Raw genomic sequence first — 16,381 nt, forward strand, 5'->3', positions numbered from 1 at the left:
ATACAATAAAATCAAAACTATTAGTACATTCCAGCCAGTTACTGTGTCAAGGAGTTACAGACACAGTGAAGTCAAACCAGTACTTTCATGAATATAATTGGAAGGATTAAAAGACAGTTGATAAGGAATGCCTTTCCCATTATGTGATTCAGTTCACCTAATGCCATGTCAATACTGGACACATAACAGTACTTCAGACACTGCCAGTGCCACCCCCTATATTTTGGAAACACTGAGTAGAGAATGAGGCACCTAGCATGGAGTAGTAGATGCATGATCTGGGGTGGCTTTTGATGGTGTTGCTGCTGTTTATGTATGTTTTTTAATTAATTAATTTTTTTGAGACAGAGTCTTGCTGTGGTGCCCAGGATGGAGTGCAGTGGTATGAGCTCGGCTCACGGCAGCCTCCGCCTCCTGAGCTCGAGTGATCTTCCTGCTTCAGCCTCCTGAGTAGCTGGGACTGCAGATTTTCTCTTCTGCAGGCACGTGCCACTGCACCTGGCTAATTTTTGTATTTTTTTTTTTAGAGATGAGGTTTCATCATGTTGCCTAGGCTGGTCTCAAACTCCTGGGCTCAAGTGATCCTCCCAACTCAGCCTCCCAAAGTGCTGGGATTCCAGGTGTGAGCCACTGCGCCTGGCCACTGCTGTTTCATTCAGCCCTGTAAGGTCAATGTCAGCTTTGGTCTGTGAGAGGAAAGCGAGGCCCCTAGGGATAGAGTAACTTGCCTGCGCAGTCCCTACCCTATGCCACTTCTCCCTTTTTGGAATGGTGGCCTGTACTTTGGAAGTATTTCTATGGCAGAGGTGATGGGGCGTGGGGTTGATTTTTTTCTAGACCCTTTCAGGCTTTTTCTGTTCATTGGATGCCACAACTCTCTATGGAGTGAGGATTGGCATTCTTTCTAACCAGGGAGGCCGGGCCTGCCAGCAGTGGAACCCAGCAGGTCCCCTAGAGTCCTGCCTGCCTTCCTCCCCCTGCCATCCCCTTTGTACCTCTGTGCACTTCCACCAGGTCTTAAAATCCCTGACTTGTTTCCTAGCTCAGCTCTTCCTCTCACTCATGGAAGTCCATTCCCAGAGTAATGGCAGCACCGTGGTGCTCCCCACATCCTTGCTGAAAAGAATGGCACCCACTGCTTCCCTGGAGGCTCTTGGCAGAGCACGTTCCCTTTGCTGTCCAGCAGCCCCATGGAAAGTGGCTAGATTTACTCACATGATTTTCCCCCAAACTTTTCACCCTGAAACACAAGGGTGAACAAAGGACTTTCTGCCCCTCTTGGGACCCTTCTTGAATCTTTGATTCTTTCCCCCTTCAACAAAGAACTGTGTCTTGCCTGGAGCTCCCACAGTGGACAGGGAAGTGGGCTGGGGCCTGGCTGTTCAGATGCCATCACCGAGTGACCTCCTTGGGCACTTTCTCATTTCCTGAAATTCCTACTCCAAGCTGGGAGGTGACAAGCAGAACATGCCCTGGGGCTACCATAAGGCGTTGACTTGGATCCAGTGATTCACAAGATGTGTATGAGAGTTAGGATTTCTTTTCCATATAGGGTTCACATTTGGGCTTTCACATTTTGATCCAATGTTGGGTGAAACAGTTCATCTTAAGCTCATTAAGAGAGAAAGACATTACAAGATAAGTAGATGATTTAGTGAGGATAGAAGAGGAAGCACAGATCCACTCATCCTAATTTTCCTAGAGGAACCCTATTCTGAACTCAAAAGCCGTCTTCTGCCTCATGTCACTTTTTGTCCAGAGACTGCCCTGGCTTCTTCCATCTGGAGTCAGAGGCCCCATCCTGGCACGTTCACTCCCCATGAAACCCTGGAAATTAGCCACACAGCCCTGGTTTCCTCTTCTGTACCATGGGAACTATGATGATAAAAGTGTTAAGAGTTTTTGATGAAAAAAACCCAACAATACCTGGCGTGTAATTGTCAGTATGTCAGTTTCTTCCATTCCACTGTGGGAGAACCAAAGGGGAATTGAGGGAACACTTCAGGAGCTGCTGGAGTAGATGCCTCTGATTTCTGTCCTGAAACCAGCTGATCTTCATAAACTGGCCCAGGGTCCTCTGCTGGCCGATGTCTTCTTCAAAGCATTGAGGTGGTAGAGTAGTGGGATCCTGTGTAGGAGAACAGGCTTCTCGGCTTCCCTTCTTGAAAGATAGGAGTAGAAGTTCCTTGAAGAGGGCCAGTGCACCCACAAGAGTGGCGTGTGGCCCCCAAACCTTGCCAAGCCCATTTCATCTTGTGCTTTTGGTCTCTGTTCTAGGAGAGTACCAGTTCCCTGAAGACTGGGAGGCACAGCTCAGGCCAAGACAAACCACACGAAACTTACCGACTGCTGAAACGCAGGAATCTGATCATAGAAGCTGTCACCAATCTTCGCTTAATCGAGAGTTTATTCACGTAAGGAGCTGTCTGTCTGTCTTCTTGCACTAACAGTAATCCTTCTACCAGTTAGTCATCACAAGCCATGGACACCACTGAGCGGCCTTCAAATCTGTGTCCCACTGTGTAGATTCTCGTCTCGTTCCTTTACAGTAGGAAGGATTTAGAGTTTACTCTTATTCAAAAGGAGCAGATACTGAGGAATTATCAGCACACTAGTCAGAGAGAATGGCTGAGCAGGAAGCAGAAGTCACAGGGAAAGTGCGTTTGTCTTTTCCTTACCTGGAAGGTGGTTGCTCTAGAAGGGCTATGGAGACACTTAAGCGGGTAGTAGCATTACTTCCAGACTTTTAGTTCTCCATGGTGCATTTTGTGCAAATAGAATCTTCTAGAGGAGAAAAAACAAGAGACACAAGTAGAGCTTCTGTGTTTGGGATGGAGTAGAGGCTCTGAACTCTGATGTGGTTCTTGTAACCTCCTGTCACCACCACCTCCTGGGTGGCATTTTCAGGGCTTCTGAGGCACCCAATGTGAGAGCCACTTGGTGAGGAGGAGCCTTACCTTCCATCAGGGACATGGCTTCTTCCTCATACTCCGTCTCTAACGAGGGCTGAATGGGAGGGGGTAGGGACCATCTGCACACACTGTCACCTTGTTCTCCTCCTCTGAGTCATGAGAGGTTTAGCTAGGTGTTCCTAATGTCCCTTCTGGCCCTGCATTCTATTTTTTATTCTTTTTCTTTTTTTTTTTCTTTTGAGATGGTGTCTTGCTCTGATGCCCAGGCTGGAGTGCGTGATGCAATCTCAGCTTACTGTAACCTCTGCATCCTGGGTTCAAGCGATTCTCCTGCCTCAGTCTCCTGAGTAGCTGGGATTACAGGCACCCACCTGGCTAATTTTTGTATTTTTAGTAAAGACAGGGTTTCACCATGTTGGCTCGACTGGTCTCAAACACCTGGCCTCAAGTGATCCGCCCGTCTGGGCCTCCCAAAGTGCTGGTATTACAGGCGTGAGCCACCACGCCCGCTGGCCCTGCGTTCTGTGATCAGTGATCTAGAAAGATCACCATCGTGATTCAGTAAGACCTAGAGGTAGTCAAAACGCACTTCAGATCTTACGGGCTAGTAATAAACCGAAGCAGCCCTTATCTGGATGTTAAATTAGCATTCGACTTGGTGAAGACAGGTTTCTATCATGGTGCACAGTTTCCCTGCCATCATGATCTCAAATTGTAGTCTCTTAAGCTGCTGGTGAAAGACTCAGCTGTGGAGCTGCTGTCTTTGGTGGCTTGTCCTTATCTGATACGTTTGCCACAGAGGGAAACAATCACTAACGTCTCAAGAAGTCAGTCTTTCCAGGGTGGGGAAACCCTCTTTGATCTTTCCCTGTTTCTGTTGGTACCGTGAGGCATGTCTCTGTTGCCTGGGTTGAGGAAGGCCTTCCACGTTGAGATTGGGAATGTTACCTGCTTATTTTGTGATTCCCAGGATTCAGAAGATGATCATGGATCAGGAGAAGCAGGAAGGTGTGTCCACCAAGTGCTGCAAGAAGTCCATCGTCCGCTTGGTGCGGAACCTGTCTGAGGAAGGTCTCTTGCGATTGTATCGGACCACCGTCATTCAAGATGGCATCAAGAAGAAGGTAACCAGGGCCTCCCCTGATGTCCAGAGCCAGCCTAGTGCTGTTGCAAGTTTTTGTCTAGCTTCTCTTGTCATTGCTGTATCCTGGTAGTTGCTTTATTACCAGTGACTGGGAATTTCCCATTACGCCTCCTGATTTGGGGAATACAGGTTAGCTGGAAACAGAAAAGAGCAAAAATTTGCTAGGATTGTAAAGCATGTCAACTCCAGGCAGCAGCTGTGCAGGCATCCAGCCCCGCAGCCATCCTTGAAGAAGCAGAAGGCAGGCAGAGGCATATTGAAGTTCAGTCATTGTGGGACAAATGAAATAACATTTAGAAGGTGGGAAATTTAGACTAAGCAGCAAGAACGCTTTCCTCAGAGAGCTGAGGAAATATCCCAGAGGAAGCAATGGCATTGAGTCAGTGAGGATGCCCTGCCGGGTTATCCGATGGGAGCAGTACATCTCTTCCGCCTCAACATGTCTATTTCTGTAAAATTTAAAGTTTAGGGGGATGCATTCCCATAGCAACTGTAGCTCAGCAGCTTCATGGACATTCTAAGGCACACGTTTTTCACAGTCAGGGTAATTTGTGATGGTACAGCCAGGCACCAGGGCCAAAGGGAATGGTTGTGTGGGGACAGTCGCTCATAATTTCCTGACCTTTTCTTCTGACTGCATTTTAAATCTCTGCCTTAAGAAAGCTCTGCTTTGATATTTTGTTTTCTTAATAAGCTAGCAAGGTCATTTTTGCTTTTCTACTTTTATTTTTTGAGAAATTTGAAAACTGCAGAGCAGTACGAAAAATGACTTAAGAAACAACAGTGTCTATCCTTCCCACATTGACAGCTCTTCTCAGTTTTTATATCTACTGTAAGTCTTTTTAAAATAAAACAATAATGTTCCCTGGCCCCTGCTCCCTGCTTCCCCACCAGCCTGCCACTTGTGCCCTGAGCAGTGGCAGTGGGTTCCTGCGCTGCCCTCTCTCAGTGAAGGCCGAGAAAAACTAGCCCAGTAGCAGCAGTGTCTTCGATTTCTGTTCATCTTCAAAGAGTGCAGTCGCTGAAGACAGGAATCCCCCGACCCTCCCACCCTCCAGTCTAGGGTTAGGGAGAGGCAGGCAGGCATAGGCATCAGCTATGTCTCCAGGCAGTGCTGGAGGGAGTGGGCGAGGGACGGGGGCAGCGGGTAAGCATGGGGGGCCACATAACCTCAAAAATGAAAGTGCCCAGGCCTCTTGCCACAAGGTCCCACTATAGTAGCTGGAAAGGGCTTCCGTCGTGTGCATGTGACTCTAGTACCAGTGTAGGTTTCCAGGCAAGACTTTCTCTGGCACCCAGAGCATGTGCTGCTGGCAGCTTTTGATCTGCTGGGGCCATGTGGACTGGAGCTGGTGTGCCTGTGTCAGTCTTTTGCCTTTGCTCCTGTGTTCTCCCCCGCCCATGGGGCCTCTGGGAAGTTTGCTGGGCCGTTTGGCTGTGGAAAGTGGGGCAATGTGAGTGCTGTATATTTCTCCCTTGCCTTTGACTTCTCTGAAATGTTGCCTCACTGCATCTCATTTGAGCTTCACAAAACCACAAAGCTGGTGGTTGGGGATGGGGGCGGGGTGGTCCTTATTTCACAAATGAGGATCAGGAGAAAATGAGCCAAGAGTGGCGTTCGGGAGCCCTCGTCTAGGCATTGTTGCCTGCCCCGTTTCCAGATCTATCTGAGCCCGTGTTCAGCATGAAGCTGCTGGCCAGAGTGGATACTCAGACAGCCTGACCTTGCTGTCCCCTGCCTCAGCAGAGACAGGCAAGAAGCATGGCTCCCTGGGGTCCTGGCCATCCTCACCTGCCACAGCATGACTGGTGCGCTCACACACACCGTGCTCCACTCCCCGACTCCCTGCTGAGCGTTCAAGTTACTTCCCTTCCACACAGTCTGTTTTTCATCTTGTGTATCTCTCATGAAATGATAACCACCTTAACTGTTCAGCTTCAGTAGCTCGGAAAAGGTAAAACAACAAAAGCAGCTCTAATTCTCTGCCGGTTTGTTTGGACGTGCGCCTGGCAGGAGTCCCATGATGGCACTCTCAGCAAGGGTAGATTAATGAAAGCCGCTTACTTTTTCCAGATGGAAGCCCTCAGGACTCACGAGCAACTGGGAAATTCTCAGATAGTGGGAAGGGGGTACAGAGCAGCCCGCCAGGTAGCAACAGAAACCAGTGGGCTGTGACAGCCCAGTGAGGGATTTGCAGGGGGACGGCTCTGTGTCCTGGCCCGATTCCTCAGTAGGGCTGAGCAGCCCCGGCACCCATGGCAGAGCCTGATTGCTTGGTCACTTGAGGGGTTTGGCTGCCAGTAGCTGCACCAGCATACTGTTCAGCAACACATTTTGTTTCGATCTCCTAATTGTGTTTTGGAAATGTTAATGAAAACAGGTGTGACTGAGGTTCCACCAGGAATCGACTTGTGGAGCCAAGTCTTCCTCAGCTCTTCTCTGACCTGTGGGATGCTCCAACCTCTCTCTCCAGGTGGATCTGGTGGTGCACCCGTCCATGGACCAGAACGACCCTCTGGTGAGAAGTGCCATCGAGCAGGTCCGCTTCCGGATCTCCAATTCAAGCACAGCCAACAGGCAAGTGGAGGCGCCTGGGAGGAACCCATAGCAAGGCTGCCAGGCCTGTGTGTCAGCCTGCAGCAGTCCATAAGAGCCCTTTCTTTATACCTTCATGGATCAGTGGATTTGTTGGTTTGGAGTTCATGGTCCATGATATCCTAGTCTAAATAAGGACCAATTTCAGGATTCTGTAGGGGGGAAGAAAGTCCTAATGGTCTTTATTCTGTCTGATAGAGTGTGGACAGAGCACTCCCCATCGTAGGCCTCTGAAGTCTGACACTCACTCTCATAATGGCTCACAGTGATTCTGGTTGCCTTTCTCAGATCTTCTCTAATTTCATTCATAAACCATGTAATGAGCTGAGAGAAAACTCAGGGGAGGGAGAAAGTTCTTAGCTGTGTCTCAGCTAGAAACTCTCACAGGCAGGCAGAGGGCTGATCTGGCTTGCACATGCTGGTTTGTGGGATCTGCTAAGTATTGGCCACACATACTTTGAATAGGTTGCTGGTTAATTTCTCATATAATTCCTGACTTCTAGCATTGATGCATATGTCAGAGATCTAGCATATTGGATTCCCTGTCTCACAAGGCAGCACCCATAAGTAGGGGTGCCCTCTCCAGGGCCCCACAATCCCTACCACCCCCAAAAGTTTCAGTGACTTGACATTTTGTTTGCATCATCTCCCTGGCCCCTACAGGGAGCAGAATTTGAAACCCCCAGGCCAAGAGGCTGTATCTGATTCACGCAGACAGACTCTGTCCTTTCTCTTAGCCCTTGATTTTCTCGGTACATTATTGCATGTTTATTTGAACTGCAGGGTTAAAACTTCCCAGCCTCCAGTGCCCCAAGGGGAGGCAGAAGAAGACAGTCAAGGAAAAGAGGGCCCAAGTGGATCAGGGGACTCTCAGCTGAGTGCTTCCTCTAGATCAGAAAGTGGACGGATGAAAAAAAGTGATAAGAAAATGGGCATAACCCAGCTTAGAAATTATCACCCCGTTGTAGGTAAGCAGCAGCTTCTTGTCTGTGTTTAGTTACATTTGATTTGTTGTTTGTATGACGATGTTTGAGGCACTTGGTCGTCTCCATTCGAGCTCTGAGCCACAGTCAGAAGAATCGCATCTGAGCTGTGGGCTGGATCCTGTTACTCTGGCCACATAACTTCTTCCAGCGTCTGTTTGCCTATCTGCAAAATGGGGACAATTCTGCCTGCCATACCTTACAAGGCTTTGGATAGACTCTGACGAAATCCAGCTAGATGTCAATATGAGGAATGAATAATTTCTTCTGCTGAATGTCCTTGAGCTGGAACATTCTACAAACTACAGAAAATTTCTCCCTGTCCCGACTCAACAAATCCCCCAGCAGCACAGTCATTGATGAGTCTGAGTGCTCCTATAATTTCCTCAGAGTTGGAGCGCTGACGGATTCCCTCCTCCCTCATTTCTGAACTTGTGCTGAGCAAGGCAGGTGGCCATGGCATTATAATCAGGATGCTCAACTCCTCTCCAGGCCACGGCACATATGCTGGTTCAGGAAGGAGGGAAAATTTGGCTCATCGGGGCCCGACTGTCTGTCAGGCAGCATCGGGTCCGAGACATAGCAGACCCAGGGATTCCAAGTGGAAGAGATTGTGTGTGTGACTTCCGTTTCCCAGGGCTGCAGCCCCACAGTGTGGCATTTACTCTCAAGGTTCCCCTGTTAGAAGGCACAGGTGAAGGAGGAACAGCAGCATGAGTGTGTGCAGCTAGACAGCATTTGCACTCGAATGGACCAGGGGCAGCACAGGTGTTCCTCGGGTGGGCCTTTTCTGACTGCTTGTCCTGTACTCTCTTGCTGTGCCTACCTCCTCTCGCAGCCGTCATCTCTCACTAGGGAAAACCAAGCAACAGTGCATTTGTATCAACAAAGAAATAAGCTCCTTTAAAATAATGGAGATGGCTGGGCACTGTGGCTCATGCCTGTGACCCCAGCACTTTGGGAGGCCAAGGTGGGTGAATCATGAGGTCAGGAGATTGAGACCATCCTGGCCAGCATAGTGAAACCCTGTCTTTACTAAAAATACAAAAATTAGCTTGGTGTGGTGTCTGCAATCCCAACTAGTTGGGAGGCTGAGGCAGAATTACTTGAACCGGGGAGGTGGAGGTTGCAGTGAGCTGAGATCACGCCACTGCACTCCAACCTGGGCAACAGAGCGAGACTCTGTCTCAAAAAAAAAAAAAAAAAAAAAGACAACAAAAACTGAGATTATGGAATATTTGGCACAGTTCTCATCAAGCCAGAAATCCTTATCCAGTAGCTTCTCAGGCCCTCTGTTAGGCCGTTCTTAGCCTGCTATAAAGGAATACCTGAGGATGGGTCATTTGCAAAGAAAAGAGGCTTAATTGGCTGATAGTTCTACAGGCTGTATAGGAAGCATGGTGCCAGCATTTGCTTGGGTCCTGCTGAGGCCTCAGGAAGCTTCCAGCCATGATGGAAGGTGAAGGAGGAACAGGCACACCACATGGCAAAAGCAGGAGCAAGAGAGAGAGTTGGGGGAGGTGCCACACACTTTTAAACAACCAGATCTCATGAAGATGGCACCAAGCCATGAGGGATAACCCATACCCAGACGCCTCCCACCAGGCCCCATCACCAGCACTGAGGATTACATGCCGACGTGAGATGTGGAGGGGCATCCAAACCTTCCCACCCTCCTTGCTGATGCCCTGCTCGGTTGCCCTCCTGCCACAGGTTCTGTACTCTCCTTCCTTGCTCTGCCTCCCCTTCCAGGAATGTGCGGGGCACACCCCCACCTCAGGCCCCTTGCATTTGCCCTGTAGGCACGCCCCAAGGGGTCTGCACTGCCGGCAGCTCCTTCACCAACTGGAGTTTACTCTAAGGCTCCCCAATGAGGCCTCTCCTTTTGTAGAATTGCAGCCCTCCTCCCATCCGTGCTTTATTTTCTGCACCAGCTGTTTTCATCTGATGGGCTATTTTAGATCTTATATTTTATTATCAGTCCTTGCCCATTAGAAAGTAAGCTCTAAGACAGTAAGAATATTTGCCATCTTTCTGGGCCCTGGCACATAATGGCACTCAATCGCTTTTTAATGAATTAGACTGAATTCAATATGGGATTTTTCAAGCACCGCCCTCTCCCTTTCTTGCTTTAGTTCCCGGACTGGGGCGTTCTCTAGGGTTTCTGCCCAAAATGCCTCGCCTGCGGATGGTCCACATGTTTCTGTGGTACCTCATCTACGGGCACCCTGGCAGCAGCACTGTGGAGAAACCAAGCCTCATCAGTGAACGGAGAACGATAAAGCAGGAGTCGGGCAGGGCAGGCATCCGGCCGTCCTCCTCTGGAAATGCCTGGGAGGCCTGCTCTGAAGCCCCATCTAAAGACAGCCAAGGCAGTGTTACCTGGGAGGCTGAAGTGGAGCTCGCCACGGAGACAGGTGAGAGGCCCCTGCCACTCCTGCACCTGGGGCAGGCAGGCCCAGTAGTAGGATCCAGGGCGAAACATGATGGTTCCTTATCCTTGTATAAACTGGCTACAGCCTCTGATCCAAATGGAAACATAATCCACACTTCCTGAACCTGCAGGCTTTCTTCCTCATCTTCCTTCCTGCCTGACAAGTAGAGTTTTCCTCGAGTTGGGGGTAAGGACATCAAGACCTCCTGGGAGATGATGTCACCATATGTCACCATGGTGACTGGGATCCTGGCTGCCAGGGGTAACTGTGAGTTTTTTCCTAGTGTATGTGGACGATGCCTCGTGGATGCGCTACATCCCCCCGCTCCCAGTCCACAGGGACTTCGGCTTTGGCTGGGCTCTCGTCAGCGACATCCTCCTCTGCCTTCCCCTCTCCATCTTCGTCCAGATTGTGCAAGTCAGCTACAAGGTATTGGTGACAGGAGCCATCACAGGACTGGCCCCTCGGCTCTGGGCTGGGAGGCCTACACTCACCTGGGCAAGGGAGGATACTTGAAGACCCAGGGTTGCCCAGATGGATGGATGGATGGGTGGATGGATGGATAGATGGATGCTTAGTCAAGGGAAAATACTTTAAGGATTTGTTTGAGATAGATTAGACTAGATTAGATTAGAAAGATGATTGGGTGGATGGGTGGGTGGTTGATCAGGGGTAAATACTTCAAAGAGTCGTTCTTCTAAATGGATCTATTGGTAGGTAGGTAGGTAGACAGAAAGAAGACAATTATATTACAACAATAAAACATGTTGTTTTTAGAAATTTGGTAAATAGAGAAAGATAAAATAGAAATTACCCATAACTGTATCACTCAGAGATATAATTACTACTAAGTAATTATCTTGGTAAGTTTTTTGTAGTCTTTCATTGCTATGCCATACATACTTGTGTGTACACGGGTATGTGTGTGATCTCCCTTTAAAAAAAAACTGAATTGAAACTATATTCTCTCTTATTGTCTGTGCTTTTGACTAAAGAATGTTTCATATTTTTTGTATCATTAGCTTTTTTAGACTTGATATTAAGTAGATTCATGGTATTCTTATCTGTCTAATTTATTTAACTATAATATTTTCTATTTTTGGACATTTAAATTCCACTTTTTTGCTACCGTTGAGTAGGTATTTATTATGACATGTTGATGAATACCTTTTGGTAGACATAGATTGGCGGCTCCAGCATTATTTCCTTCGGGTAAGGATAGGAGCAGAATCACTGGCTTCAAAAGGAACGCGTGTTCTCCATCTCATCTTTTCTTGTTTAATATAAATGTATATATTCTTGTGTTGCCCCCGGGAAAGGTTTAGCAATTTCTATGCCCACCAGCAGGGTAGGAGGGCACCTGTTTATTGCTCCCTGCAGTGTGGTAGTTGGGCTGGAGGGGAGGGGCAGCAAGGCCAAAGGCAGAGATGCACGGGCACTTGGTGAGGCAGGAAGGAGAGCCTAGTGGGCAGGTTCAGGGAGACTATGTTCAGAAAATAGTGGCGAACACTTTTTCAAGTTTCTTGAGGGCCAGGGCGAGCTGAACCTGCACATCACCTCTTCAGGTGGACAACCTGGAGGACTTTCTGAACCACCCGCTGAAGAAGCACACGCTGATCCGCTTTCTCCCCAGGCCCATCCGGCAGCAGCTTCTGTACAAGAGGTGAGGCCATTGAACCTGATCCAGAGTGGCCGCAGGTCTAAACAAACCCTTTAGTCAGGGCTCTGAGCCATCATTCACCAGGAAGAGGAAAAGGTTTCTAACTTCCAGCTTGCAAAAACTCAAGATTTTTATTAAGTTATTAATATTAATGGAAGTATGGACTGGTACATTTTATTACTTGATTTGAAGGTTCTTTTAAAGTAAAATCTGCTGCTAATGTCTGCAAGTACGGGAATGTTTTTTTTTTCCCCCTTTCATTACTTTTACTTTCCAAATCAAATCCCCAGTGTCGGGTTGATCTCTGTGGCCCTGGTTGGGTATTAGGTTGGGTAGTTCTGGGCCTCAGTACAGTGTCAGCTTGAGACCGGTCCTCCAGTGACCACCAGGTGGAAAAGAGAAGAAGGAAGTCACACCCCTCACCCCACATGCAGACCTCTGCGGCTGGCTGCGAGTGTGGGGTGATGGGAACCTCCCGCCCCCTCTGTTTTCTAGGCGTTACATTTTTTCGGTGGTGGAGAACCTTCAGAGGCTGTGCTACATGGGGCTGCTACAGTTTGGTCCCACGGAAAAGTTTCAGGATAAAGATCAGGTAATGTCTCTCAAGTCGAAACGAAGGAGATTCTGATTGTTTTAACAGTCTCCAAGCAGCCAAACCCAATATGGGTTCTCCCTGTCTGGTGTCTCCCGTTAGGTCTTTATCTTCTTGAAGAAGAATGCAGTCATTGTTGACACCACCATCTGCGACCCACATTACAACCTGGCGCGCAGCAGCCGGCCCTTCGAGAGGCGCCTCTATGTCCTGAACTCAATGCAGGATGTGGAAAACTACTGGTTTGACCTGCAGTGCGTCTGCCTCAACACCCCACTAGGTGGGTGTCGGCTGTTTTGGCTGGACCTGGCTGCTTTTGCTCCTTTCTGTGTGCTAACTGGGATTTAGGGCTAGAAAAGCCTAGGAGTCGCCTCGACCAGTGGTGTGTTCTGAGTGCTCCCCAGAGGCCCAGAGCACCCCTGGGGCTCCCTCCGAAAGGAGAGTGGTGGGCCTTGAATGGGTGGGGTGCTCCCAGTTCCCCCACCCAGTTGAGCCCAGGTAGCTGCACTTTGTCTTCATTTGTTCGTTGAGTGGGTATTTATTAAACACCTGCTGTGTGTCACTTCCTCTGCCTGACCATGCTGCAGTGAGGACACACCCCGCCCTGCCTCCATGAGACTTGGAATCTAGTGTGAAGAGGAGACACAGCTCACAGGAGTGCGATGAGGGCCCGGGTGTTGGTTGCAGGGGTGTTTATTCCAGGGCTCAGGAGCAGCCTTGCTGTGGAGGAGACATTGGAGCTGAATCCTATAGGATGAGGCAGAGCCAGGGCCAGAGCTGGGGAGGGCATCCCAGGCAGGGGCAGTGCCACAAGCTGAGGCCCTGAGTGGTATGTTGGAGAAAGAGAGGAGGCCATGTGGGTGGGAGGAGAGTGGCATCCACTGGTGACAGTGGGGAGGACAGGGCAGGACTAGAGGTGTTTTGGAGGGAACTGACACGATGTGCTGGTGACTTTGCGGAGTTGGGCTTTGCTGGGAGCCTCTGCCCATACCCCTCTTCCTCCCTAGAAGGGCCCTCCCTCCCTCACTTGCTTCTCAGATGCCCACTCCTACTCCAGGCATCACCTCTCAGAGAAAGCCTGTCCACAGCTTTATTAGCATCATTCCGTTTCATCCTGTGAGTTCCTCATGTTTAGAATAGTTGGCTTCCATCGCCACGATGTGTCGCAAAGGCCGGGTGCACAGTTGGCTTCCTGTAAATGTGGATCAAATGCATGGAGGGTCTGCAGAAAGCAAGAGAGCCTCCCCTGCAGTGCTTTTCCTCCAGGCCTCTCTCCACCTGGCCTTTTCCTGCCACCTCTACCAGGAGGGAAAGGAAATCACGTTCAGCTTGCACCTCCAAGAGGAGTTCCATTCTGCTCCTCCCTTCTTGAAGCTGGAAGATCCAGTATCACATTTTGATTTTTGCAAAGTGGGAGTCACACATTTTACTTGGCAGAATTATTTAATGCCAAGAGTAATAGCACTTGTATTTAGAAACTTTCATGGGTCCAGACATATTTTAGAACATTGTGTTTCATAGAATCCTCGGCATTCAGCAGTGAGCTAGGCTTTTGCCAATTTAGATTTTAATAATGCCCTAATTCCCCTGCATTTTATATGTAGATAAAAATTTGTGAACCAGCTTGAATTTGCACCAGAGTTTTTCAGGCCTGACAATTGGTGAATTTCCATCCCTTTAGGTGCTGATGAGCAGAAATGGCAGAGGCTTATTGAGCCCATTAATCAGGCATTGATTATCCCTTCATTCAATAAACATTTGAAGAGGTTCTGCCCCAAGGACGAGGGAAAAAGCATCATATAATGAGATGCAATCATCTTTTAGAGTAGGTGCTGCATGAACATTAGCCTGCGTAAGAATCACCTGAGGAACATATTAAATGCTGATTACTGGGCCCTACCCGGAGAGTCTGCGTTTTTCACAAGCAGACTTGTGCTGCTGTTATTTATATGAGAAGCTTTGCCTTAAATACTGTTAGTTTCAAGGGTCCATTCAAACGGGTGACCTCGGGCAAGCTACTTGTAACCTCCCTGAATCTTAGTTAATTTCTAAGCTGAGAACTCCACTGCCACCACCATATGGGCCAAGGTGAAGTTGGGCAAGGCGTCTCATGTAAAGTTCCAGCTGCGGGGTGTGGGGCTTGAGCTCCCGCGGCCCAGGCCCCACCAGCCATGTCATCGAGCCGAGGTCTCCGAGCATGCTAGGAGAGAGTCTTTAGAGTCTACAAACCTTCCCTCACCTATCAAGCAGTGCTTTTAGTGGTATCTTATATTTCTTTGCAAGAAATGCAATTTTCTGTATTATAGAATAACTGGATATCATTTCTCAACTCCATTAGCAAACCTCTTGAGCACTTAGGAGACATCTGGCTGCTCCTGGAGCCAGGTGGGGCCCAGGCCTGCTTCATGCAGTACATCTCAGCAATCTATCTATGCAGGCCCCTCCCCATTCCTGCCTCCACCAGCAAGGGCCGTCGTTTCTGCCACCCTGGCGCCAGCAGCTCCCGGGACTTTCTGAGAGACAGGAAGGCCTGGGTTTCCCTTGCGCTAGACTCCCTGAGCCTGCCGGGCTCTCTCTACTGCCTTGCCTGCCTTCTGTCTTTAGTGAGTTCAGTCTGGCATAAACCCTTTCCTCAGGTCACCCACCAGTACTCCAACTCTCTTCCTCTGTTCCCTCTGACTTTCTTGTATGGATATTTTGTATGAAGAGGTCTTACCGATCTCAGACCTCCCAGTGGCCAGGGAGCCTTTTCACAGGCGGGGAATCCACTCTTCTTCCCCACTCAGCCACAGGCAGTAGCCACCAGAGCTGCAGCAGGAAGGTGTGATCAGTCACCCTGATGTTTGGTTTTCCAGGCGTGGTGCGCTGCCCGCGCGTCAGGAAGAACAGCAGCACAGACCAGGGCAGCGACGAGGAGGGCAGCCTACAGAAGGAGCAGGAGAGTGCCATGGACAAGCACAACCTGGAGCGCAAGTGCGCCATGCTGGAGTACACCACGTGCGTGTCCGTCCCAAGCGCGGCCGGCCGGGACTGGGCTGCGGTGGTGCTCGTTTCAGATGCCTGCCGGCCCTTGTCTGGCTTAGGATGTCAGGCCAGACGGCCTGTGTCTCTGGTGCAGAGGCTGCAGATGGCTGGCTCCAGACATACTTTATTTAGCCCACATCTTGTTTTTAAAAATGTAATCAGTTATCAAAATTTATTTTAGGAATTTTATATAAAAATCTGGATTTTTGACTTATCTTGCAAAAGTGAAAAAGAGTCAACACTTAGGGCCCCCAAATTCTTCATTGCTACCTCTGGGGTGTTTTTCTGGAAAGGTGAAAGTTGGTTATAAATAATGTCCCTCACCCCAAGCCATGGGCTCTCTTTTTCAGTGATGACCAAGAAGCGTTCTTTTCTGTTGATTTCCTGTGTTTTAGTGGAAGTCGTGAGGTGGTGGATGAAGGCTTGATCCCCGGAGATGGGCTGGGTGCCGCAGGGCTTGATTCCAGCTTCTATGGACACCTCAAGCGCAACTGGATCTGGACCAGCTACATCATCAACCAGGCCAAAAAGGTGGGCATGTGTCACAATGGACCACAATCTCAGGGGTCCTTGCTACTCACCCTCCTGTCCCTCCCTGCCTGACCAGAGACACAAATACTGGCTTCTGTATTGAAAGTGCGTCAGGCCCCTCAAATGTGTGCCTGGCCTGTTTTTTTCCCAGTGGATTCTAACTTACTCTGTGACGTGGACAGGTATTCCTTTTTAAAGAAGGATCAGAAGATCTGGGTGACACAGGTCCCCCAGGAGGGAGTACATGAGCAATGGTAAAGCGGGTGGCAGGAGACTCCAGCCCCTGGCTGTCCGTGCACAGCGGCCCTTAGCTTCCTAAGAGACCTTGGTGCATTTGTTACTCTGGGCGGCTGGGGATTCGTGGAAGTTCATGCTTCATCCCAGTGCTGTGCTTGTCTCACAGGAGAACACTGCCGCAGAGAATGGACTCACAGTGAGGCTCCAGACGTTTCTGTCTAAGCGCCCATTGCCTCTCAGTGCCAGAGGTACGTGTGCTGAGGGTTC

At 49.3% G+C, this 16,381-nt stretch overlaps 2 protein-coding genes across 2 annotated transcripts in view; both read left to right on the forward strand.

Moving 5' to 3' along the window:
• NSMCE1 (NSE1 homolog, SMC5-SMC6 complex component) overlaps window positions 1–16,381 on the forward strand; it is a 369,302-nt gene that overhangs the window by 87,199 nt on the left and 265,722 nt on the right. The window lies entirely within an intron of this gene.
• The window catches only part of GTF3C1 (general transcription factor IIIC subunit 1), an 86,567-nt gene that overhangs the window by 42,201 nt on the left and 27,985 nt on the right, over window positions 1–16,381 (forward strand). Inside the window, exons 11-22 of the mRNA XM_050773877.1 lie at window positions 2,278–2,414; window positions 3,883–4,036; window positions 6,531–6,634; window positions 7,436–7,620; window positions 9,771–10,052; window positions 10,354–10,499; window positions 11,636–11,733; window positions 12,226–12,322; window positions 12,425–12,602; window positions 15,178–15,319; window positions 15,742–15,877; window positions 16,281–16,362. Coding sequence (XP_050629834.1) covers window positions 2,278–2,414; window positions 3,883–4,036; window positions 6,531–6,634; window positions 7,436–7,620; window positions 9,771–10,052; window positions 10,354–10,499; window positions 11,636–11,733; window positions 12,226–12,322; window positions 12,425–12,602; window positions 15,178–15,319; window positions 15,742–15,877; window positions 16,281–16,362 — 1,741 coding nt within the window. The remainder of the gene's footprint in view (window positions 1–2,277; window positions 2,415–3,882; window positions 4,037–6,530; window positions 6,635–7,435; window positions 7,621–9,770; window positions 10,053–10,353; window positions 10,500–11,635; window positions 11,734–12,225; window positions 12,323–12,424; window positions 12,603–15,177; window positions 15,320–15,741; window positions 15,878–16,280; window positions 16,363–16,381) is intronic.

Source organism: Macaca thibetana, chromosome 20 (assembly GCF_024542745.1).
Source record: "Macaca thibetana thibetana isolate TM-01 chromosome 20, ASM2454274v1, whole genome shotgun sequence".
Lineage (NCBI taxonomy): Eukaryota > Metazoa > Chordata > Mammalia > Primates > Cercopithecidae > Macaca > Macaca thibetana.